The sequence below is a fragment of the Drosophila rhopaloa genome, unplaced genomic scaffold, assembly GCF_018152115.1.
Source record: "Drosophila rhopaloa isolate 14029-0021.01 unplaced genomic scaffold, ASM1815211v1 contig_178, whole genome shotgun sequence".
Taxonomy (NCBI): domain Eukaryota; kingdom Metazoa; phylum Arthropoda; class Insecta; order Diptera; family Drosophilidae; genus Drosophila; species Drosophila rhopaloa.
The window spans coordinates 5,601,864-5,628,371 of NW_025335059.1; the positions used below are offsets into that span (position 1 = coordinate 5,601,864).

The window sequence follows — 26,508 nt, forward strand, 5'->3', positions numbered from 1 at the left end:
AATCGGGGGATTAGATATCCACGTCTTTTCAATAGATCTACTCTTGTTCAACTTCAACTTACCCTGGATATCGTCGAACTTCAGGCGTTCATCCGTCCACTGTTCACGGAAGGTAAGCTGCACACTGTACTCCTGCGTTCGATGAAATCACGTGGTTGTGGGTGTTGAATGGTGTTGAATGGTGGCCAGAGGAAAATTCTCATTAGTAGACGAAGTAAATTGAGGCTTTGCGGGAGTTCAATATCAACTACAATGCAAATTTCGCTTTGTCGAATGGAGAAGGGGGTTTCTTTCAAGTTTTCTTTTCTTTTCAATTTTTTAGATTGTGTGTTGGGGGGACTTTTCAATGGGGGGTGGCTTGCATTTCGATTTATTTAATTGAATTTGATTTTTTGTTTGGAGGGCCTTTAGCTTTACTTTTGCAAAGATTGTTTTTGGTTGGAGTATGAAAGAGCGAGCAAGGCGAGGCGAAGTAGTTGTTATTTGTATAACTGAGTGGTATATATTGATATTCGTATATATATAGAGAGATTATGGTGGTTAACTTTCGTTTTGGCTTGGGTTTTCTGCTAGTTTAGAATGTTCTCGGCATTGTTCGGGTTGATGGTATATTTTGTCATGGCTAATCAATATTTTATTTCTGCACAAAATGCAACCAAATGCCACATGCGACGTGTTGCACATTCAAACGAGAAAGCAGGCTAAAAGCAGGCAAAAAACACGTCAAGACAAAAGCATAACGAGCAGGCGAAGTGGGCAAAAGCAAGGCAACCTTATGCATACATTCAGAGCTTTGAGTAAAGTCTCTTTCTCTTAAACAAAAGCTTGCAAACATTTTATAGTTCAACTTAAAAATATCTTAATAAATCCTTAATGTGTTGAAAGAACTTATGAGAAATAAAATGTTATTTCAAAAACATACATAAATTTCGTAGGGTAATCCTAAACCAATAAAATATGAGTAAAAAGGACTTTTAGAAAATGAAGGCTTTATGTGACTTCCATCAACTAAGCTTCAGTTTGCCAAGTTAATATACAAAAATTTGATTAATATTAAGCTCTCAGTGGAAGTCAAATGCATGGCCTTTAAAAATAGTAATTAACTTAGAATTCGCTAAATTGCATGCTTAAAAATATGTCTAGTTAGTTCATTAAAACTCATGCCATTCCACAAGAGATGGGAATTTAAAAAAATAAATGGGATTTACATAAAAAAATCAACTAAAACCAACTAAAATCGCTTGGAAACACTGTTGGTTTAGTAACATGTTATTCAATATTTCTCCATGGTTTTATGAATCCCAGAAACGGGAAAATGTTATTGTAAACACTTGCCAATTAAGCAGAGTGAAAACAAATAAATTTGAATAATTATTACAAATAATTGCATTTTATTTATGACACGTTTCTTTTATTCATTTTAACATGGCGCAAATTAAATGTGCTGTTCGTTTTTTTGTTTGCCAGCCGCTGGTTGTCGGAGCTGTCCGCTTTTTACCAGCGGTTTTCCTGACAGCGGAAACCGAACTGGACAAATGGAGATTGTGAATGGTTTTCCCATTTAGTTTTTCTGTCATGATATCTCTTAGTTTGTACTTACACTTAGCCCTGGCATAGTACCTAAATACTCTCGTTTTTATTGGTGTGTGGTAAGCATTTTCAATAGGTTTAATCGAGCCCCAAAACTGGCTGGAATAAGGTGGCTTAAAATGATGAAGTTAAGTGAAAGAACCGAATCGAAAGAAACTGAACTGAATGAGCGATGGTGTGGGCGGCATTTGTGGGCTGCGGTTTCAATGTCGGTGGTGCTGGTGGTGGTTGTATGCGTCTGTTGTTGTTGTCGTGCAGTGGTTCCGACCTAAGCCTTAAGTCTAGCCTAAGTTACAACTAAATCTTAGTTCATAAATTCGTGGCTTCGATTAGTTTCACTTGGCTCGCTGAGCGGGACATCGGTTGGCGGTGAAGACAAAGCTGTAAGCGGGATATGCCTTAGATTTCGAAAATAAAAAACAGGACTTAAAATAATATTATGTGTTATCAAACACTTCAGTGTGGGTACTGGGAATATTTATATATATTTATATTTGTATAATACAAGTACTTTGACAATGTTAACATAATTAGCTTGCTTAAGTTGTACAGGTTGCAGATATAAATATAATTTACAGATTCCTTTGAAACAGAGTACGAAGAGTGGACGCAACTCGACCAAAGTAATATATATTTTACACCCATATACGTCCACACAGACACACCGAAGGACATGTATTATTAATGCAATTATTTAATAGGCCCAAATTACTGGATTAACTTTTGTAGACACACACACGCACGCACAATTAGAGCAAAGTGAGAATAAGCGCTTGGGATTTAATCGTTTGTATCTTAAAGTAGTTGGAGTGGTCGTGTTGTTATTTCAGTTCTCGAGCCGGGACTCACCATTTTGTAGTCGTCGATTTTCGAAATGGACCGCAGGAACATGTTCACTTCCACATTGGTTGGCTTATTAGCTAAAATCAATCATCATATCAAAATCGGTTCTTCTCTTTTTCATTTCATTTCGCCTTCCTTAGGTTAAATCCTTCTTAACCTAGTTACACTTACTAGCTAACTAATGGTTTTAGTCCTAAAATTTTGATGAATTTTATGTGAGAACAAAATGGATGTTGTTACATTAAAAACCAAAAATAACTCATAAAACAACGAGAACACATTCAAATGAAATTAAAAGTTCTAATCAAATGTGTTGAGAAAAATGTCTGCATGGATCTCGTTGAAGAATGAAATTGGTTATCGTTTTAGTTTGTTTCTGTTCAATATTTATGTTTGTGTCAACTAAACTCTAACATTTTTTTTTTATCATTTTTGCCAATTGGATTTATTTATTTGTCGATTGATCTGTGTAATATTTCTGTAAAAATGCTTTTTGAAAAATGCATGCCACACATTTTCAATTAGATTTCCCTTTGTTGCCTGGAACGGATTTGTTCAATTTTGCTTCGAAATAAAAACGCATCGAATAATTTATATTTAAGTGGTGTTTTTGTTGAAGGGCGGAAAATAAAAGAATCATTTTCAAATGAATTAACTTGTTTGAAACGATTTTTCGTCGGGTGGAAAAGTTATTGTTTTTAGTAGAGAGTTGGAAAAACAATAGTTAGGGGACACACATACAAAGCACACGATTAAAATGAACAGTTCACATTTGAATTTATTTTTTCACTAAGTACATATAATAGCATAAATTAAAAAACATTGTTAATTTCACAGATAATTTTTAGTAATAAGCAAATTGCGTAATTAAAAGTAAATTTGTATATAAATATTAGACCGAGACTAAATAGATGTTTGGCACCACTCATCACAGTTATAAATAATTAGATATGAGGTTAATTAATTAATTAATAATTATTAGTAGAAGTTTGTAAATTTATACAGAGAGGTAGAGAGAGGCAGAGAGTGAGGAAAATTAGTCTAAGTTGGATTATTTTATGTTTGGAAAGAAAGGGATAGCGGCGGTGAGAGACAGAGAGAGACAGAGACAGTGTGGGAAAGAGATCCAAAAAGACATTTTTTCACAATGTTTTGTATTTCTTTTGATTGTCTACAAAACGGCAAACGCAATGGTTTATCTTACAATTTGTTAATATGAGAAAACAGAAAATAAATATGCAGTGAGAGAATACCAATGCAAACTGAGAATCGAAAGAATCTAATTTAAAATGCAAGTGTTAAATTAAAAACAAACTAGTTTGGCAATTTCGTTTTCTAAGAACCCAAAATAAAAGGCAAATCTTACATAAATCATACAACTCAAGTACGAACTCAAATCACATCGATAGTCAAACAAAATATTGTGTATTATAGATACCAATATCAGATAAAGTACGTTAGCATATATATTATTATCCATGTTTATACATATAGTCTTGTATCATATCGAGTGTCTTGGTTGCTTTCCCGACGCCTAACAGCAGTAACACGAGTGGAGGAGCGGAACACAGCCTATCGAGAAGATGGGACAACAGGGATCCACTTGCGGCCTTTTGGGGGTTTGGGGACTGACTGACTTTCTATCGGGTTTTTAATTTGGATTTTATAGTTTGCGGATGCGCCGACTTACCATGGTTACATCATCGATTTTCGATATACTCCTAACGAATATGTTGACGCGCACCACAGCCGGACCATCTGCAGGCGATACATGATAGATAGACATATTCACCGATTTGCACAATACTTTCAATGTAATATACTACAAAATTTTAACAGCTGCCGCAGGGTCCATTGGCAATCCCTAAAACAAACTTAAAATGACCGCACCTCCTCCCATATTTCGGCAGTCCTTATGCCTTTATGTTGCTCCCTGTAATAAAGTTTTATTTTATAGCCTTCCTCTCGGTTGTTGTTTTCCTTTTTGCTTACTTGCTAGGATACAAAAGTTGCTAAGCAAGTTCGCTTCCAGTTTTGCTTACAAAGCTAAGCTAAGTCAAAGAATATTTTCTTCTCGATTTTTGTTTCGTTTTGTTTGCGTTTTTTATATACCTAAGTTAAGCTAGAATTTATGTACGTTACTAAAGTTGCGTTGTTTGTCTATGAGTTGTTTTTGTGACCTTCGAGGATGGCTTATAAGGGGGGAAATTCTACGAACGGGTGGTGGGGGGTTGTACGTATGTGTGGTATGAATAAAATACAGAAAATCTGTGTAATTTGCTTCCAAATGCCAAAGGGCAACGTGGCTTGTGCTAATTGATATGCCTTAATATTTAATATTTATAGAGCTGGCAACTATAGTTATAAGCCTATTTGTCGTTTTTAATGACCATTCCCAGTCGGTGTTTCAGGACTATAAGTATGTGAATGTGACTGTGCCGAGCAATTTTCAAATATTTATATTGCCCTTACATTATTAATGATGTCATTGCCGCGGTAAAAGTCAACATGACAACAACAAAATGAACTGCAAATGAAATCAAAACTTTATTAAATGAAAAAACTGTTTGTAAAAACTGAACACTGGCAACTGCGGAACATGGGATGTAAATTAATGGATTTTATTACATAAATACATTTTTATTGACAGGTCCACAATTTTGTAACTTTGGAAACCATGAGCTGTTTGCATCTCAAAAACGGAAAACTTTTTTTATGAAAACTATTACGTAAATAATTTTTAAAAAGTCATAGTGTTATAAGGTATATAATTTCCGCTTTTTAAAGAAGTTTAATGGAAAAGAAGCCCGGAAAAGTAGGCAACATTCTTAACATTTCGAACTTTGGTGTGTTTGTTTTGTAATCTTAAATAAAACAGAACGAACGCTGTTTATAGAAACGAACGGAAACGAAAACATAAATGTACAAACAAGGGGGACAGGTAATGGTACAAATTGCCGAAATATGGCAAAAATCAAACGCAAATACTTAGCATCGGATGTTTATACGCATTATATATATGGTATATATGGTATGTATCGAGAGATTTAGAGAACGAGTCAACGCAAAACGCAAAAACAAGTGTGTGTTATAAGTGATTAGTGTTTGCTCTATGTGTTCTTTAGCGTGTGTGTATATGAGTTGCAAGAGCTACCAAGACAACTTTCGTGTTTTCTAATTTCTTGATGATAGGGTGGCCAAGTGGAAAAGCAAGAGACAGAGTGGGAGAATCAGAGCAGGGGGAGGTGGGTGACAATCTAACGATTTCGAGTGCCGATATCGAATTTACTGGCTCCGTTTCAGTGCGACTTACCATTTTAATATCACTAATCGTCATAATACTGCGTACGAATAGATTGATTCTGACTATGGCGGGACCATCTGGCATAAAGTTTGGTTTAAACGTGAGTTTTCGACGTAAATGTAAAACGGTTAACTTATTGATCTGATCTAACTAAGCTAAATATTCTTCGATCTGATTGGCACACTAAACTATGTTAGAGATGTTCCGATATTCAATTTCGTTTTACTTAAGCAGAGGCTTACATTAGCTAAGAATTCCATAATTTTGTTATAAAGCTTTCCTATAGATAGCGTTTACCAATATACTTGTATCGTACATATTATATAGAAAGTAAAAAGCCAAAATAAAAACAATCCATAAGATCCAACAAAAGTGTTTAGAAATTGAAGTTAAAACAAATATCAAAAGTTATTCATGGTTAAGATTAAGATCTAATAAAGGTTAAGGGTAATTCAAATAATTCTCACCTGTGCCATTTATTCCGGATGGTCGTATTCGGGCGTCGTATTTGCCTGCACCTAAAATTTGATCTAAGACTTTTTTCTCCTTTTCTCGGAAATTTATTTTGGCATTATTTGCTCTGAAATCAGGATACGGATAGGTACGCATGTATAATTTAAAAAATGTTTGCTTGAGTTAATTGGGCAAATTTTAAAGATTTAAATGGTATTGAAGTTTTGGAAAAACGTCAGCTAAGCAAATTGGAATTTTTGTTTTCTTTGAAATATTGCATTAAAGAAAAGTGTTGCATTTAATATACAGCAATTGTTTTTTTTTAGGATAAATATGTACAAATTTATTGAAAGTGTGTGAAAGTGTTCGCTTTAATCGTTTTCGTTGATATTATACACTGTCGCACTTATCAAAAGCCAAGGCAAAGTCACATAGCTGCTGATTTTGACCTCGACTTGAGCGTAAATAATTCCAAAATTTATGCTCCGACAAAAAATTACACGAAAATTAATTACATTTTAATGAGGTGTCCTGGTGAAGTGTGTATGTGAGTGTCTGTGATACAGGATATGGAAACTCAAGTAGCTAAAGGCGGCTAAATGGTGGGCGTGAGTTTGTAAATCAGCAACAAATGAAAAGCAAACTACAGCTTATAACTACGCTTCTAATTCAGCGTAAAAGCACATTAACTGATTTATATATACACAGAGAAAATATTGAGCTTATATAATTACTTGTATTAAGTATAGAGTTGATTTTAGTTAAACAACATTTTGTTTATATTAACTTAAAAGTTTTATCAAAAGTTGTAAGTCATTGTTAAATGACTCAATTTGTTATTTGTTATGCTATACTTATTCGGTTAAAAATCATAATTAGTTTTGAATTATTTTATTTGTTAATCTGCTTAATGACTTTTCTCAGTGTATATATACATATGCAGTTGTTTAAATATATCGGCTTCGCTGCTTAATGGCGAGGCGTGGCTTGGTAAAATTAATGACAATTGTATGTAAATCGCATTTTGAATGCCACTTCTTGGCCAAGTGCCGTGTGAAACACGAGAAACAAGGGCGCTCGGTAAAAAATGAAGCAAAAAGTAAGTGTAAAATAAATGGTGAGTGGAGCGGGAGACAAATTATGAAGCGGCTTACATACTGCAGCTACTGTTTGCGAGTGGAGTGTCGTGGTTTTGTTTAAATGCATTGGGAGCTGCGGTGTACTTACAGTGAAGCACTGCACAGGCTGGCAAAGTATAAGATCGCCCAGAAATAGTGTCCGCTGCCCATGTTGGGTGTGGTGATGTGGTGTGCCGTGCGTCCTGCCTTCTGGAAAGGGGCGTGGCAGCCTCCTGTTGTGGGCGGTGAGACCTGAAATGCAATGTAAATTACTTTTACTATTAGATTAATAGCTAAGAGATTCGATCATCGTATCGATATCATCGTAGCAAAATCAAAGTGTTCATTGAATCATTTTGGCAGGCCAAAACTCCTCTGATTTAACCCCTGTTTTGTTGGGCGTGTTAAATTGAATTGGCTATCGAATTAGACCAATTAACATGCCATTTGGCTATCTGTGCCGGTGCATCAAATGCATCTTAATCTATGCAACGCATACCTTCTCGTTTTCGGCCTTTGTCCGTGTGTGTGTGTAAATGCATTTTGCGAATGCGAAACGTGGCCATAAATGCAATTAAATTCGCAATATCCTACTGGCCAGCACTTAAGGTGGGAAATTGAAAATTTAAAAGGTCTTGACACCGTAATGCAGCTTTAATCTGTTGCCCATGGAAACCATTACGCTGGTTGTCATTCATAAAAAATGCAAATTGCAATCGCAGCTCAACACATTCAACGAGCTACAAAAGACCAGGCCAAGGAGTTTTTTAGATCTAGACATGATTTACAAATGCTCTTTCGAGTGGTGAAAATGCTATTATATTTACTTATATTAATATTTAATCTTAATTTTTTATGTAAATACATTATATTCTATTTTGTCAAATTAATGAGCTGTCTATACATCCTTTGATTGCCCTTTCGGCATGAATTAAGATGATTAAGATTTGTTAATATATTCGTTTTAAGAGAAGACCGCCAATTTAGCTTAAGCCTCCTTTGGGTTTTGCTTTCTTTGACTTAAGTATGGGATTATATTAACTAAAGCGTGTAATAACTTTATCTCTGCCTTGCAGGATGCATCACAATAGCCATTTGCCTTGCGATACCCTGAAAACGTCACTCTTTGCTTTTGGTTTTCATTTGGCAACAATCATTATGGTTGGGGCATTTAAAACAATGCCAACAATGACCGGCAATATCCCAGATATATATGCTGACCAGCATTCGGACAGCCGGAGATGCACAATGCCGAGTTCAGAATGTCGAATGCAAAATGGGAAATGCGTTTGCGTATGCGAATATTGGAATCGAATTAATCCTTTATAGGCATTTTTCTCCACTCCAATGGACGACGTGCTGTGCATGGGCGATAAGTGCGTGTGGTGACCGTACTGCCACGCCCACTCGTGACGCCCTCTGGGCCAAAGAAGGCCAAAAATACACACTCACACATTGGAACATTGGCGTGGCCATGACCGAGTCGGGCTTTCACAGTTGTTGCCATGAGGAGATCCAGATGCACATCCCCCCACCACCACATGCAAATAATCAATTGGTCGAAATGGAAATGGGCTTTGGAATGGCAACAGGCTGGTTGCTCGAAATTTGCATTCGTGCTGTGTTAATTTGCCGCTGCTGTGCCTGCAATTTTGTGCCATAAATACATTCGCATTCACATTCACCCAGTTGCCATTGCAGTTGCAATGAGCAAAACAGCAGCAACATCGGCGCTGAGTTGAGGACATGCACCCGGGCGGTCCTGCTCCTCCTCCATTTTCCCCTCATCCTTTTTCCCTTTTCCATTTTATTTTTTGGCCCGCTGTCAAAGAAAGTTAACAATGCGACTGCGACTGCCAAATGTCCCACATTTGCAGCTTGCCAAGCAGTTGGCGCCAATCTTTCCCCCTTCTGAAAAAAACGAAAAAAAAAAGGACTACCAACTGTGTGTGTGGTGTAAATGGGTTTACTTTTATTTCATTTGTTTGTGCGTGAGGGTATGCATGTTTGTGACGAGTCGACACACTTTTGAGCTTGGCAATGTTTTTACTGTTCGCCACCGACAATAAAAACAACAACACTTGGGCGCTTGTCTACCTCAGCGCCAGCTTTTTGAGATGTTTTGGCCGCTTGTTGTTGCCAAGCTGCGAGTTGAATGAACGTGCAAACTGGAAAAAATATGTACAGCCAACTTATTCGGGAAGGGATTGGGAGGGATGGCGTTGGTAATTCTATTAAATTTAAGATGGCTCCCGCTTGTAGATTCCTTGAAAATCCGTGCTTACATAAGGCATCTTTATAGAACAGAACTGGGAGATTCGTAGTGATTTATTTTCTTAACTCAATCGTTTACTTTTAATAAGGCAAAAATCAATTGTAATTCATTAATAACATATTTGCAATTTATTTATATTTTTATTCCATATTGACACTCAGAAACCTGGATTTATTAACCAAACGATCGAGTTATATGCTGTAAAAAATATGAATCATTACATTTTATTTGGTTCGGGCAGGTTTTAATTTATTTAATACTGCTCCCCAAAATATTTATAGTAAAACACGTGGATGCATAAAATTCGCATAATAATTAATTAACAATGCAGTTGTGAAAAGAGAAGTCATGCTCGTTAATTCCCTTATTTCAATTCATTGAACAACGCTAACAGAAATCTGAAACATTTAAACTAAACAAGCTAAAGTTTTTTTATATTCAAGCTTAAAATATTGACTTAATTGGACTTTAAGCAAGTCCTTGAAAATGCTATCAATTTTTTTAAATAAGTATAGCAACTATTTGAAACTGTGAATTGAGCATGTAAAAAGTCGAGTGGCTGGTAGACAGTGAAAAATAGTTCTGACTTATTTATTGAAATTTATTTCCGAAAACCTCTTTCCAATTTCTTCTGGCTTTTGAGTGGAATTTAGAAGAGATTTTTCCGAAATGAGATTTATTTGGCTTAGAGTCTGGTATTGACTTATGGCCTTTAAGCTTATCTCCGGCCACATAATTTCTAGCAGTGTTCTAGCCAAAAGAGCGTGATATGTGTATGCAATCTCAACGCTCACACACATACGAACGCCATACAATCACAACCCGCACACAGTCGTATATATTTTTTGCGTTTTATGCCGCTCAGCGGCGCTTGTAGCTCGTTATGTTGATTGGATTTTGTGCCGCCCACACCAGAAAGTAGTCCACACACACACACACACACACATGAGCACCATGATATGAGGATACAAGGATACACACGCACACTATTAAGGCACTTGCCATGGCTGCTGAATAAAGTCAAGTGCCGTATGTGTGCGCCTGTGTGGGTGCGTGCCATAAAGCTGGATTCATTTTTCTGCTGCTGTTGTTGTTGTTTTATTTGATGCCCTTACGCTTTGCTCCTCGTTTTATGTATGCAAAAAATTTTACACTCTCGTTTTCGCCATATGATTTTGTTCCTCTCTTCCTGTCTCTCGTTCGCTTTATTTTTCTGCTAAATTGTAAGTAAGTGGGCTTAGTAGCATTTTGCCATTTAGGACTCTCGTCTGCATGTGTGTGTGTGTGTGCGTATGAGTGATATTCTGTTGCTAGGATTTGCCCAAAGCTCACCTCAGTCGTGAAGCCTTAACTTTAACATTTAGGAGACAGTTTGATAAACACCGAAATCGCTGAGGATGTTTGCGTGAACCCAAGGTACAAACAAATTCGGGCTGTGGCAACAGCTGATGACACGCTTGGGCGCCCCAAATGAAACACAGGATAAACAAAACGGGGAGCGAGATCGAAAGGTCAAAGGGCGTTGCATACGTGAGTGGCTTGAGCAGATTGCGAAAAGCTTACTTGGGCCCAACTTCATAGCTTCAACAGGAAATTCCTCTTTACATCCCTTTCCAAGATATACGCAGAAAGTAATCTCATAAATGATGTACTTGATAAGTATTATAAATAGGTAAATTGTTATACCCTTGCAGAGGGTATTATAATTTTGGTCAAAAGTGTGCAACGCAGTGAAGGAGGCATCTCCGACTCTATAAAGTATATATATTCTTGATCAGGATCACCTCCTGAGTTGATATAGCCATGTCCGTCTGTCCGTCTGTCCGTCTGTCCGTCTGTCTGTCCGTCTGTCTGTTTCTACGCAAACTAGTCCTCGTTTTAAAGCTATCAATTGAAACTTTGCACACACCCTTCTTTCCTTTGCACGCAGTATATAAGTCGGAACGGCCGGATCGGCCAACTATATCCTATAGCTGCCATATACTGATTGATCGGAAATGCCATACTTTCGTTTTTGTAAAGTTGGAAGTTGGGTTTTTTGGGTTTTATATTTGGCCAATCAATCCGACCTACCAAATTTCATAGGATCGGCCAACTATTCCTATAGCTGCCATATAACTGATTGATCGAATGCCATAACTTTCGTTTTTGTAAAGTTAGGAAGTTGGGATTTTCATGGGTTTTATATTTGGCCAATCAATCCGACCTACCAAATTTATAAGGATCGGCCGACTATATCCTATAGCTGCCATATAACTGATTGATCGGAAATGCCATAACTTTGGTGTTTGTAAAGTTGAAAGTTGGGATTTTCTTGGGTTTTATATTTGGCCAATCAATCCGACCTACCAAATTTCATTAGGATCGGCCGACTATATCCTATAGCTGCCATATAACTGATTGATCGGAAATGCCATAACTTTGGTGTTTGTAAGTTGAAGTTGGGATTTTCTACAGGGGTTATATTTGGCCAATCAATCCGACCTACCAAATTTCATAAGGATCGGCCGACTATATCCTATAGCTGCCATATAACTGAACGATTGGAAATGCCATAACTTTGGTGTTTTTAAAGTTTGGAAGTTTGGATTTTTTATGAGTATTAAGAATGCATCATAGGAATAATTTTGGAGAATATAATTATAGAGTATTCTGCAAGGGTATATCAACTTCGGCTCCGCCCGAAGTTAGCTTTCCTTTCTTGTTTTTTTATAATTTAAAACCGGATATAAGGCTTAACAAATTGTATTCATTTTTACTCTTTGAGTATTGTGATGGATATGGAGCGTATCAGTTCGTAAACCATTCTTAAATCGAAATATTGTTGTAAAAGTTATTAAGAAATTAAGTTTTTTGCCGAGCGAAATTAGCTGCAATTGTTATGTTTAAATAATTTCAAAAATTCAACTAATTGTAATGACTTTTGATCAACAATTTTTCTTAAATATTTTTAAACGTGTGGCTTAAGAAATAAAATTGGTTAAGTACCACTTTTTCTATAAAGAATAAATAATAATTTTTTCAGTTTCCCTGCGATGTCCAATAACAAAACTTTAGCAAACTTTGCGCTCACATCTCGCAAGTGTCAAGCCAGGATTTCATATCACTCTGCTGACAGGACCAAAAGGTCACAGCTTGCGTCCCGCCGACCCCACCCTCCTGCCCCTGTTGCCCACTCATAATTAATTGAAATGTCAATACATTGTTTGTACAACCCAGGGAAAATATTAATGAAAGCCGAACCGAATTCCTGCCAGGGGCGAGGATTAAAGGGACTGAGCGCTCGGATGTGTGTGTCCTATTATTAGCTGCGAAACAGGCCGAATCATCTATCAAGCCAAAACCCTACTGTCTGTGCTATTTCGGGAGCAATGTTCGGGGCGAAATCTGAACTTTAACTGGAAATTAACTCGCATGAAAATTGGGCTATAATTTGCTGGATTTATTGCCACGAACAAATTGCCCCTTACATGGGTCCTCTTTCACCTAGTCGAATGGGTCAATAAACTAAACAGCACCCCGAAGGCGATTAAATCGATGGACCGAGGGGTTGTGAGAGGGGAGGCAATAGGAGTCGCGAGATAAGCGCGATTAGAAGTTCGTACCCCTGCCTGTCTATTTGGGACCCTTTTAAAAATGCACACGCACGCACGCATCCCCACCAAAGCAGCGATATATTCGCTTACATAAATCACATATTCCAGCGCTTTGCGGCCATTTAATGGCTGTCAAGATAAGCTTTCCATGGCTCTGTATTTGGGGCTTCATGTCAGACCCTGGTGTGTGTGTGTGTGTGGTGTGTGCGTGTTTGCGCCTCTGTGTGTGTGGCAACCAAAGTAAATAATGGCCTAAACATTGTGCAAACGGGAAGGCAGCCGGCGGGCAATTCGATGTCTGTCAAAGTGCATTTTAATGTCAGTAAATGTGCAGTTTGCACGTCAGTTAAAAATAAAAAGCCAAATAATGACTACACACGGGCCGGCAATTAAATTCCGGACGAAGTCCAATGTATTCGAATTGAAAAAGTAATATGAACTTCAACTTTTGCCATTTTTGGCAAACTTATTTTCTGCCAAACTTGTTTGCTCGCCGACTTCTTCAAAAACATATACAAGTATATATATTGATTGGTAACGAAATCAGAGAAAATTCCGAGAATGCGAACTTGTTCGTTCCTTAATCATTTATTGGCCATTGATCATCTTTGGCAAACTTTTCCATAAGAGAGCCTTTCACTTTAGTTGATGGGTAATCGGAGTTATCCATAATAACTTTTTGCCTGCACAAACACACTCAGAAATGTTTTATTTCGCATTTCAATTAAGTTGGCCAAGAGTAGACCAGACCAGACTAACTCTTAAGATTGAAGGCTCCGGTGGGAAAGAGAGAGAGAGAGAGAGCCAAACTTTTTGCCCAAATGTCCCAAGCCACGCAAATAGTTGGCATTGCGCATACGCCCCCATGGCAGCTGATAACCCAATAGGTGGCGGATGGAAGTGCTTGGCCAAATGGCCAAATCGTTAACCGAAAGCAGACTCACTTACTTGGGCGGGGATTTTATGTCTTGCTGACTCACCCACCGAGTGACTTGCAGAAGGACCTCAGTATTCTCGCCCCCCCCCCTCCCCTCCCCCATCGCTTTTCGGTTTCATTGTCAATTGACACTTTTTGTTGCCTTCTCTGGTGTCGCTTGCGATTTAAGCTGCAGCTGCAGCTGCAACGACTTGATTGCATTTTCACAGACTGAAGAGTGGATTGGATGGGGTGGCAATGGTCGATGGGCGCTGGTCTCCCACTGGGTTAAGAGCAGTTAACCCCCTTCCTTCAATCCCCATCCCCATCCCCAGCTGGCTTGGCTGTTTGTTTTATGGCCCAGTGGCAACTGCTTATTGCTTTCGGTTTGCTTCAATGATGGCAACGTGTGCCATGGCCCTCGTTCTACGGCGGAACGTCAACAACTCTTTGTTGTTTACGGGTAAAGTTTTGAGCGCTCCGCTTGCTGCAAGTTAACGCTGCAAATTGAAATTGTTGCAGCTTGCTTCGATTTATGTGTTTGCCCACGGGGCCAGCTGGCTGGGGAATATTCACGGCACCACAGATCCACTTCCGCTAATTAATTGCCATAGGAAATTAATATCAACTTAAATGTATTTAGTGTTGATTAATGCATAATTGATGTGAAACCCTGGCGCCGACTTTCGACCAGGTGCAAAAACTTCACCTCACCTTTTCGCAGCGGATGGACGGATGGATGGATGGATGTATGGATGGTGGGGGGTAAAAAGCTGACACTTTTTAGCTTCATTAATCATTCAAGCGGGTTGACAGAGGGGGTGGCAGAAAACGTGGGGAGGGGAGGGAAGGTCGTAATTAATTACAGCAATGGCATAAAGCTCAACTGAGCAAACATTCGAGTCAATTACGAGAGCAAGGTAAATAAAATACGACAAGAAAAAAAGTGGAAATGAAGAGGGTAAAAAATAAAATCAGGGAAATATGGCAAAACAAGTGAAACTTTTCTCTCACGGGAAATGGCCATAAATCGGCTAAAATTCGATTTGTGTTGATTAAAAAATACCTAACGCAGCTCATTATACCCTTTGAGGGGGTAATAAAATTTTAAAAAAAAGTTTAAAAACAAGAAAGGAAAACACTCCACCCCAAAAAAAAAAAAAATTTTTTAACAACAACACCAAAAAAAAATAAACCCCCCCCCTCCCCCTTTCCCCCTCCCTCCCCCTTCCTTTTTCCCTTCTCCCCTTTCCCCCCCCCCCCCCCCTCCCCCCACCCCCCCCCCCCATTTTTAAACTTTTTTCTTAAAAAATCCCAAAAAATTATTTTTTTTTTTTTAGAAAAAAAAAAAAAAAAAAACAAACCCAAAAACCCCCCAAAAAAAAAAACCCATAAAACAAAAAAAACAAAAAACCAAAAAATTTTTAATTTTTTATTTTTTAAAATTTAAATTTTTTTATTTTTTTTTTTTTTACCAAAAAAACCAACCAAACAAAAAAAAAAAAAAAAAAAAAACCCCAAAAAACACCAAAAAACAAATAATTAAAAAAAAAAAAAATTAAAATTTTTTTATTTAATTATTTAATATTTTTATTTTTTTTTATTTTTTTTCAATTAAAAAAAACCAAACAAAACCAAAAAAAAAAAATAAAAAAAAATAAAAAAAAAAAAAAAAAATAAAAAATTAAAAAATATAATAATTTAATTTTTTTTATTTTTATTAATTTTAAAAAAAAATAAAAAAAATATTAAAAAAAAAAAATAAAAAATTAAAATATTATAAAAAATAAAATTTTTAAAAAAAATTAAATTTATTTTTTTTAAATTAATTTACCCACAGTCTGAATTGCAGCCAATAGTTTTCATAATCCGCAAAGCGAGTACATTTGCAGGCCACACACGTTTGTGAATTGCAATTAAAATGCATGAGCCACAAATATTTAAAATCATTATTCGCCACTTGAATGCAGGATGTGACCAAATCACCATTTCTCTCTCTTCCTTTTTGGCACTTTAAAATGTGATACAGCAGCATCAACAACATGGCACAAACTGTGGCCAAAGTTTGTCCAGCTCCCTCCCTCCCCATCTCCCCTTGTTTTCCCCTCGGAGAGTTTCCTGCTTTTGTCCGCTTGGCCATAACCAGAAAATGACAAAAGCCATGTCAACAGCATGTTTAAGGGTTCGGGGTTCGAGTTCCAGTTAAGACAATGCCCTGGGTGTGTGTCTGTGTGAGTTGGTGGGTCCTTATCCGTGTTGCTTGTGGCCAAAGTCTTACGAGTAAAACAAAACTTATCCGCCTGGCCCGAACCCAATTTGGTTACTTTCCCAGTTCGGCAAACAATGGACACGATAATTTATTCATATTCGGCCGCACACTATCCACACCCCTCCCCGTCACCACCTTAATGTGTGCATGTGTGTGGAGATGAATTTTTAAATAACCATAAATTTCTAAATTTACACAAGAGACACTGAAGACACATTGCACTTGCGATAAGCCACACACCAAACAAAAGGGACACGGCACAGGGAAAAAAATGAAAAATCCCCAGCAAACAATGGAGATTTTAATGAATATTTTCGGGTCGAAGCTCTTGCTCCCTTCAGAGTGTTGATAATTGCCACATAAATCTGCCCAGCTAAAGGAGAGAACGAGAGAGGGACAGAGATGATGTGCGAAAACTACAAGAAATTTTATTATAAACATAGTGTCAGCACTGGCCAAACAATTTGCTAAATATTTATACATTTGCATAATGCATGCAATCAAATTTTCTCACACGACACGACAGCCGGGGAGGGGAGGGGGGTGCGGTCAATTCTGGGCGTCAACTGAAGGTCGCCGCCAGCAAACTATAAATATTCAACGAATTATTTGCCAGGAGTGTACTTATAGAAATACCATGTGCACACGGAGACTCTAAATTGTTTAGAGGGTTGTAGCCAAATATCACAGTTTTTCCTCGTTAAATTGTGTATGAGCAATTTATTATTTAAAGTAGCTGAATATTTTAGACACGGGTGGTTTATCAAATATTCAAAATTTGTAAACCCTCTTTTACAAAACTAGAAGTTGCTGGTCTACACACAAAAAGTTTTTACCATATGTAAATATTATTGAATTTATGACTTTTATAAATTTACCTATGCCTATTTGGGATAAAAAAAGTGTCCATTATGTATGGCTTTTTATCAAAAAGTTATTGAAATTTCCTCTTTATTTAAATCAATTAATTTAAACTAATTATCTATCTAAGCCTGGAATAATTTCAAAAGCAAGCATTAAGTCTTCTAAAATCCTCAATCCCCCATAAATTACTTAAGTATCCAAAAAAAGCCAATGATTTATTAATTGTAAATACGTTGCTTGCAATCCGAAAATCGCATACAGTGTGTAATCTGTAATAATCTTTTGTGGTTTATTATAAATATCATTGAATTCGAGAGTGTTTACCCATGGGTCTCATCAATTGCATAACGCACACAGGCACACCACGCGAGTGTAAACACACACGAACACACACGCTCAGATGTCTGGCTGCCTTTGGTTTTTGGCATGAGTGCCAAGAAATTTTGCGGAGGGGCAAGGCCAACTAATTGCGGCGACATAACTTGTTGCGCCCCTTCGGAGCCACGCCCCCGCGCTCCCCGCCCACCACATGCATGTGTGTGTGTGTTTGTGCGCTGTGTATGTAATGAATGCCGCAGATAGACGGACGTACGGTCGCATAGCGGCTGTCGTCTGTCTAAGAACTATTGCCAACAACAACAGCGAATTGCATTAGCTGTCGTGTGTGTGTGAGTACGTAGTTTCCCGTGTGCGGCTGTGTGGGTGAGGGGCGGTATGTGGTGGCAAGGGCGGGGCCGGAGGTTACATCGCTTGTCGTTTGCTTACAATAAACAGAGTCAAATGTCTCCTGGTTGGCATGCAGCCTGACAAGCATTTTTGTTTGATTTGCCAGGCTAATGAAATAAATATATAGGTATACTATACATAAATCAATTGCCAACTGGTGACAAGCAAGAAAACAACCTGGGGAAAAAGAAAAAGAAAGTATTGCAAAAATTGCTAAATTAATTTGCAGCAATATCTGCAAGGCGATATGCTAGAAAATGGAAAAGCTTAATTTCCGGAAAATAAAACTAATTAAATAAAAACATTTTTATAACTCTACATCAGAGATAAACCTGAACACTTAAGGCAACCAAAAGTATGCAAGCAACCACTTTGATTTAAATTATGAAACTGATATTCAGTTTTAGCAAATATTCGCAACACAAAATAATTGCTGTTACAAAGGTAAATACATAAAAGGTTTCAAGGAAAATCACCACTGAAATAAAATAGAACTCAGCAAACCAAAAGTGTGTATGAAATTTTGAAAACTAATATCCCCTTGGTATTCATTTTTGTGGATGCTTAACGAATCAGGCAAATAACAAAACAATTTTGCTGGCAACTAAACTCATAAAATAAAAGAATTTAACTTATGGCAACAGCATTGGGCTACCTGACCGCTTTGTTTGAAAATTGTTTTGAACTTAGAACAAAGGTATGAAAACAATCATACTTGGTTGTACTAATTGCAGTACAAATAATGCAATTAAAATTGTGAAACGTAATAACTGTTGTAAGCCAAATGAAGAATAATTATTTAATAACTTAGTTCCACGAATTTAAAGTTTCTATTTTCGAAATGTATCGTTTATATCCTTGCACTTTGACTCGCTTCGCTGAGGGTCTCTATAAAATCGTAATATCGGAATAAACAGTTTGGCAGCCTGCGGCATCCTTATAAAGTTATTCGAAACCTCTTGATGGGCAATAACCGACGGCATGTGGCCAACCGCAAAATGGGAACCGAGACGGGTTGAACCGGAAAAGGCGCTGGAAAAGCGGGAAAAGTGGGAAAAGTGGGAAAAGGGCACTTGGACCAACTCCGATTCCGGTGCTAGTAACAGCGAAGTCAGGGCCAAGAGCTTAATAAAATTATGTGACGATGATTGCCGGTGGAGAGTGGAACCAGAACCCAGGATATAGGAGCCACTATCAACTACTGCCCATTCCCCTCGCCGAAAAGCGGCAGGAAGTGGAAGTTCCATTGCGCTGCTGCTTGGCTGCCACTTGAAAAACGCATTAAGGCTGCAGTTTTGTGTGGCATTTGTATAGCATATAAAAATATATATATTATATACATAATACGCTCTTGTACGGCTGCCCTATATGCATGGCAGAGTGGTTTGCTGATTGCATGTTAAAAGGCCTTCGCCTGCGACTCTTCTGCAGCTGCTGCTCCTGAAGCTCTTTTTGCCATGAAATTTAATTAAAAACTTGTGTGCCATGAAATTACATTTCAACGTGAGTTTCCTCTCCGAAACTGTGTGCTGCTGCTGGCTCAAAGGTAGGTAGCTCTTGCACAAGCCGAGAGTTGATTTTTATGTAAAAATGTTCAAAAGGTTTTCCATTGCGCAAAGGGGACCGAACTTCCGGTTTCAGTTCGGCCAACGTTCGAGATGAAGTCGTTTGTGGCGAAAAAGAAATCCCTGGCCAATTATTAAATTGATTTACCAACCATTAAGCGGGTAAATTAAACGGGAAATACATTTTTATCGATCTGCAGTCGCAGCACTGAATTATTTAATATACTGGATCCCGTATTCCACTTGATAATTTTTGCAAAATTATTGACAGCAGAAATCAATTTATCCATTTTATTTGCAGAACGACAGAATTCCGGATTCCATTTGCGTTGGGGATAAATGGCAAAAGCCAAATATAACCCAACTATGAGCCAACAATTTTCTTACCCGTCTGTGTTTTTGGCCAATTATGCGAAGCTCAATTCATAATTTATTTACAAGCAACTCCGCATTATGAATGCAAATCTGGCTTGGGGGGCTTGCAATCAAATTGCAACACCTTTTGTTTCAGCTTGTGCCAGCGGCTGTTGCTCGCGGTATTTGTTATGCAAAAATCGCTGAGCTCGCCGCTTTAGCGTTTTGCATATTTCAATTAAGCATCACACATACGCCCTGTGCAACCGCAGAAGGAAAAATGAAAAGCAAACGGTGGAGCAGAGCAGCTGTCTGGCTGGGGAACGCTCTTGAAAATCCGCTTAAAACTTATTCAATTAAAGTTCCCGCCCAGGGGCAACAAAACAGACGACAAATTTCAGTCGTAAATTGGCGAAGGCAAATGGCGACCAGCACAAACGAGCAAGCAACAACGGCAAATGCCATAACTACGGGTAAGCCTCATAAAAATATGCACATAAAGTGTGTATAATATTGGTGCAGGAACGTGGAGTGCAGCTGCAAAAAAGTAGTAATACCAACTGAGGCAGCACACAAATGTGGCAAATAAATCAGCAGTCATTTTTGGATGTGTGAGTGTTGGCGTGTGGGCGCTTGTAACCCATTTGCTGGGTTTATTTACGTGACTTCAGAGGTCGGGGCGGAAAACATACGAAATGGGACAGCTGTCTTGTAGCGAAATTCTTGGAAAAACTTTCAAATTTCAGGAAATGCAGCCAGCCGGATAAGTTTATGGATAGAACCATAGTGTTCCAGGAACTCTACAAATAGTTTAACGCAGCCCAAATTTTACTGGTAGTTTCATTCGATGTATTATTAACTTAACACCCATGGCAGACTTATTTTAAGGTTTTCATGAAAGCTAATGGCATTTCCAAGAACTAGAGTTAATGGGAATTTTACGAAACTACATTTGCTTAAAAGTAATGTTAGAATTTAACTTTTTTATGTCTTCCTTTTATTGCATTAAGCCCCACAAACACAAAATTTTCGGGAATACATGTTTTTAATATCTAAGGACTCTTCATTTCTTCCTAGTCCCTTTTTATTATTTACACATATCTTCTGGTCATTCGTATATGTTTTATGACTATTTTTCACTGTTGTTGACTGACAATAATCTGCAAATCAGCATTAAAATATATTCTGACCACCAAGCACCAGCACACTCAACTGTGCAACTTTACAAATCAAAAAAGTTTCACGAAAACAAAAATAAGGACTGACAGAGGGGACGAAGTTAAAAGTTAAAGCGACAGGGAGCGAGTCACAGTGAAACTAAGCTAAACAGCAAATATTTTGTCCGATTTAGTTCCATTTTATTTTCGAAAAAGGCGTGGCCGACGGGGGGCACTATCATTTTTTTAATATTTATTTGCTGTTGGCCGCAGACGCCACAACAAAGCAAATTTTTAGTCGCCATGCAGGCGTATGTGTGTGTTCTTGTGTGTGTGTTTGTGTGTGTGTTTGTGTGTGTGCGAGGACTGTGTCTTTGTGTGCGTGCTGGGACACTATGCCGGAAACGTGACTTATTTGAAATTTATGTACTTTTTAGCCAAGCGCCTGGCAAAAAGCAAGGCTATATCCTAGTCAGGGAGAAAAAAAGGAAAAAAGCAAACAGAGAGTCCGAAAAAAGGCAAACAGCGCGATTTATAGAGCAAATTCCACCCTTATCTGTTGGTTTTTATCGTGGACTTTTAATTATTTTTTATTTGTTGGCTGGGGCTTAATTAGAAAAACATACAAGAATGGTTTGCAAGCAACCAACATGGCGTATGTGCAATATGCAAATGCAAATGCATTCGCCAAAGAACAACAATTCACAAATTGAAATCAACGAGCATACAACTTGATAGGTTTTTGTTTGTTCCATTTTTCCCCCCTATTTCGCCTGGTTCCCCTCAATATCCTCGATCCCCTCCCCCCTCCCCATCTAGTCACTATTTTAGGTCCTGTGTGCTCTCCTTTCTGCTCGTTCGTTTTGTTTTTCAGCTCGTGTCACACACGCCATTCACTTGTTGTTGGCTTTGTTGCTGCTGTTCGACATGCATCGATTACATAAAGGAAGGATGGGAAGGAGGTCCTGGTTGGCAAAGGATGCGGGGTTGGGCGACAGGAGCAGAATCAGGAGCAGGAGCAGAGGTCGGACGAGCAGCGACATAAGTCACGAAGCTTTTGCTAATGATGAGGGCCTTGATGCTTTTTCAATTAACCAAATGTGTGACATACGGCACAGATAGCAGGCAGGTCTGTGTGTGACAGTGACAACAACTTGGCCTGGCATAAATCAAAGCGAAGGCAAACTAAAGAACAACTCGAGCATTAAGCAAGCCAGATTTTAGTGCTTTCCCCTTGGTTTTTTTTCTGCACTTTCAATTGTCCTAATTATGTGGCAGCCGAATAAGGATCAGCGTAAAATCAAGATCTTCCCAGAGATTGGTCTAGACGACATCCATCGCATTGAGAATGAGGCTGTGAAGGAGCTCCAGCTGAAGTGCACCAATGAAAAGCGGAATCGCTCCACTCAACGGGATGCTGGTGAGCCAGTCGAAAACGGAAGTGGCCATGCAAAATGAGCCAACAGTTGACTCCTGATGAGTGTGCAGCCAATAAATCCATTCATGCTACTTGCATAATTATTATCATAATCCCCTGAGCCGCACACTTACTACACAACCACACCCAATGCCATATACACACTCGTGAACATCTAACCCTAATTTGCATTTATGTGGGGCTGAGGCCAGTTGTGATTACCTGGCAAGCTCTTTTGTATCATTCGACGTCGGCTCCTCCGCAAAATGGCAATAAAAGCATTCGCAAAAAAATGTATATGTAGTTTGTATGCCAGCCGACCCGCAGATATACACCCACATCCAGATTCACACACCCGCTCAGAGGGCTACTTATAAACTCACCTTAATTAAACGTGATTAAGTAGATTTCCTCGTTTTTCTGCTCGACGAACTGTTTAGTTGTCGATGGTCTATGTGTGTGTGTGTGTGTTTAAGGGTGTGGGTATTTGTGACCTGTGCTTATTAGTTGCCATTTATTGTTGTTCTTGCAGGTTGCGAAGGGTATAATAACTTTCCCGTCGATGTTGCGGAGAGTAAAGCAGGAATACCAAGACCAGAATCTAATTAATTAATAAAAGATTTAGTCGAATGAATTGACAAAGTGCCAAGCTGCCAACAAGTGCTTTGCAAAATTAAATATTTATAAACAGGGCAGAAGATGACCGAAACACCATCTGAAGAAAATTATTCTATTTTTAAGGAGTTTTCAAATGCTAGGCATGTATTTTTGTTTTGGAAAGGATTTCTTGGAAGTTTCATGCATAAAAGAACTCATTCAAAATATTGATGAAATGGTGATGCCCTAAAGCTGTTGATATTCAACTCTATTCAAAAAAAGAACAAAAGCAACAAAAGATTAAAATTAAATTGTCCATGTCCATGTAAAAGCTCGACAATCATATTTTCATTTAAATAATAAGACAAATGCAATGCAGATTATAATCTTCATCATAATAGGGATATTTTTGTGCATTTAAGCTCGAGATAACAAATGTGAACAAGCGATTAAATTGAAAACCCTCCAGCACTCCATTTAAATTATTTTCTCTCGCTCAACTAAATAGCTGTACCACAAAAAGGTCCAATTAAAGCAAAATCTTTACCATGTTTAATTTGCCCCAAGAACATACCCAGAATACCAGGCTCACGTTGTTGTAATTTAGTTTCATTTGTGCACGAAAATGAATTTGTATTATTGTTTGCATTAATTTGCCTTATTAATTACGTTTATGCTTCTGACTATTATGTTTTTTTGCTCTGGCTGTGGCTCTGTTTTCTCAATGGTTCTTGCTCCAACCCCGGTTTTTCCCAGGGGTAATTCGAGCGTTGGCTGTGCGGGCAATCAAATAAATAATGAGACGGCGACTGCGGCTGCCGCTGCCTGAGTTCTCAGCTCACAGTTCGCAATTCGCAATTCTCAGTCCGGAGTCGGGAGTCCGGAGACGGGAGTCCGGAGTCCATAGTCCGGAGAACTCGGTCTGAAGTTCTCGGTTTGCTGCCCACTGCCGGCGTCTCTGGCGGCGTCGCTGTCGTCAACTTTGTTTAATATGCGCAAAACGTCGCAGAACTTTTGCAGCTACTTGTCGTCAACATCGTTGCCATCGTCCCCTCAAATCTTTCCATTTTCCCCCGTGGTTGTTGTGATTGTCTATGGCAACTTGCTTTTATTATTTGTTGCCGCTCTCGTCTGTATTTCTATAATTGCCTTTTTGCCTTTGTCTAGCCCAACGTCAAGTGTCTGTGTATCAGTGTGTGTGTGTGTATCTCAATATTTTCAGTTGTCCTGTTTATGAAATTCTGACTTCGGTTTGCCTTTTTGTTGAGTCGGCGGTGAATCAGACGCGCTGACAGCTTTCAATTTACTTGGGCCGGGGGGAAAATGCAATTTTCAATTTTCCACTGCCGCCTGCCACGTGCACTGCAATTTGGCCCGAGTTTAATTCAATTGATTGGCGATAGTTGTGGCTTTCAGCTTGACAGAAGGACGTGCACGGGGCGTATGCGCCTTGCGCCTTGCGCCTCGCATTGCTCATACGCCCCATGCACATTGAGTGGTAAAAGTTCGCAGGGGAACAGGAATTCCCAGAACTTGGTTGACTTTTGAACTTTCCCAAGCCGAGCCAAGCCAAGCCAAACCAGACACACATACACACTCCGGGACCGCTTGAATGACGGGAAAGAAACAACTTAAATGTCAACCCGATGAAGCCCAGGCACTCCGCCATAAAACTCGCATTTCACGGCACAAAAGCACCAACCTCAAGCAGCGCACTAGGCCACGCTGATTTGTACACAGCCCGGCATAGAAAAACAACACAACGGCTCAGAACAACAAACAACCCAGCACAGCACAACACAAAAAAAAGAAAGAAAACAACGACAGGAGTGAAGAACAACGAGGAATCTGCTTCCGCGTTGATTGTTTCGTTTTGCCCGGCTTTGCTTGAGCAAGAAGAGCTGGAAAAGACGACAGGACGACGCCCATAAAAAGCGACTATGTTTGCGGGGATCGCTTTAAAAACAAGTGAAAGGAGCATGGCGAGCAGGGAAAACGGGAAAACCTGTCCATCAGCAGAACTATTGCAACAATAAGCAAGAGCAATTTGACAATTGAAGTGCTTCTCCGTCGCAAGGAGCACGAGAGGGAGTCCCCGAAAGAAAGAAAGGAGACGGCTTCTGGCCAAAGTAGCCTCATCGCTTGCCAGGCAGCACTTGAGCACAGTTTCCGGTCATTTACACGTACAAACACAGCCACACACACTAAGGCACACTCACACTCACACTCAATCTGTGTGTGTGTGACACAGTATCCTACATTTTTATTGGCATCCTTCGGCCTGCAAGTGTGTATGTTAGTGTCTGTGCTACAGTTTATCAAACGCGTTGCATTACCAGTTTGTCCGTAATTGCCGAGGAATCCCAAATGGAATTTTACCAATCCAGAGCAAGGTCAGGCTGGTGTGGAAATTGAATTTTCCGCAGCTTTGTTTACACATTGTGTCAATTTAGAGCAATTACTTGAGCTGTTTTCTATGCCCCGGGCCAAGTAGCGCGTCCCACAAAAGCGGGCTATGAAAAATCACCAAAGACAATTGGACCGAACTTTCATAACTTTTTTGTGTATGTTTTTTCCTACTACTTTTTACTGTGAGTCTGTGGCGGGGAGGGAGGGGTTGTCGAAGGATAAGGGGTCCTGTGTTGGATGGATGGATGGATGGGAATTTCTGTGCATAGCACAGACTCCACGTGAAAAGCAGCGCAAATCTGGCTCTCTCCGTTCTCTCTCTCTGCTCTCTCTCTCTCTCTCTGCACGTTTATCTCGGGAGGAAAATCTCTCTCACTTTCCCTGTCTCTTTGTCTCTGGGAAAATCTGTGCGCAGCTGCTGATGCTGCCTCCTGCAGGATCAGGGTGTGGTGAGTTATGCTGCCGCTGTGGAAAAAGGAAAATGTCCTAGCCCTACCTTCTGCCTGCGTCGCTGCTGCTGCGCTGCTTTTCCGCTGCCGCCGCTCTGCCGACTTCGTTTACAAATTTTCCTGCTTGGCTGCGTGCTTTTCCACTGAACTTCTGCTGCTGCTTCTTCTTCTTCTGCTGCTGCGGCTGCTTCTTCTTCTGCTGCTGCTGCTGATATGTGACACGCACTCACACTGGCACAGATACAAAACACTCACACACACACTCGCGCGCTCTCTCTCTCACACACGCACACACACGGGGACACGGACACACAGGCGCTTGTTGTTGTTGCTGCTGTTGTTTGTCTTGCTCTATTTGCCAGTAGTGGTATTAGTTGTTGTAGCAATTATTTTCACATTATTCATATCATTTATCAAGTTGCTGCTGGCATCGCTGCTGTTTTTTTCCCGTTTTTTTTTATGGCTGGCTACCTTCTCTCTCTCGCTCGCCCGCTGCTATCTATCCTGCTCTCTCAAGCGCTCTGTGTGTGTCAGATGTTTTTTTTTTCTTGTATTTGGCTAAATTGACTAGTGCACGTTTCCGCTTTTGTCAACCGAACACGTCAA

The 26,508-nt window shown here is 39.1% G+C and overlaps 1 protein-coding gene across 17 annotated transcripts in view; it reads right to left on the minus strand.

Moving 5' to 3' along the window:
• LOC108045607 (glutamate-gated chloride channel) overlaps window positions 1-26,508 on the minus strand; it is a 37,567-nt gene extending 11,059 nt beyond the window's left edge. For 7 of the 17 annotated variants that reach the window (XM_044459056.1, XM_044459059.1, XM_044459052.1 and 4 more), the window contains exons 1-5: window positions 25,950-26,508; window positions 7,418-7,560; window positions 6,205-6,317; window positions 2,440-2,510; window positions 63-132 (exon numbers count right to left, since the gene is read on the minus strand). In XM_044459056.1, coding sequence (XP_044314991.1) covers window positions 63-132; window positions 2,440-2,510; window positions 6,205-6,317; window positions 7,418-7,479 — 316 coding nt within the window. In that variant the 5' untranslated portion in view covers window positions 7,480-7,560; window positions 25,950-26,508. Of the gene's footprint in view, window positions 1-62; window positions 133-2,439; window positions 2,511-4,123; window positions 4,192-5,746; window positions 5,815-6,204; window positions 6,318-7,417; window positions 7,561-25,949 lie in introns of all 17 variants that reach the window. The other 10 variants (XM_044459058.1, XM_044459060.1, XM_044459053.1 and 7 more) reach the window with 3 other exon arrangements.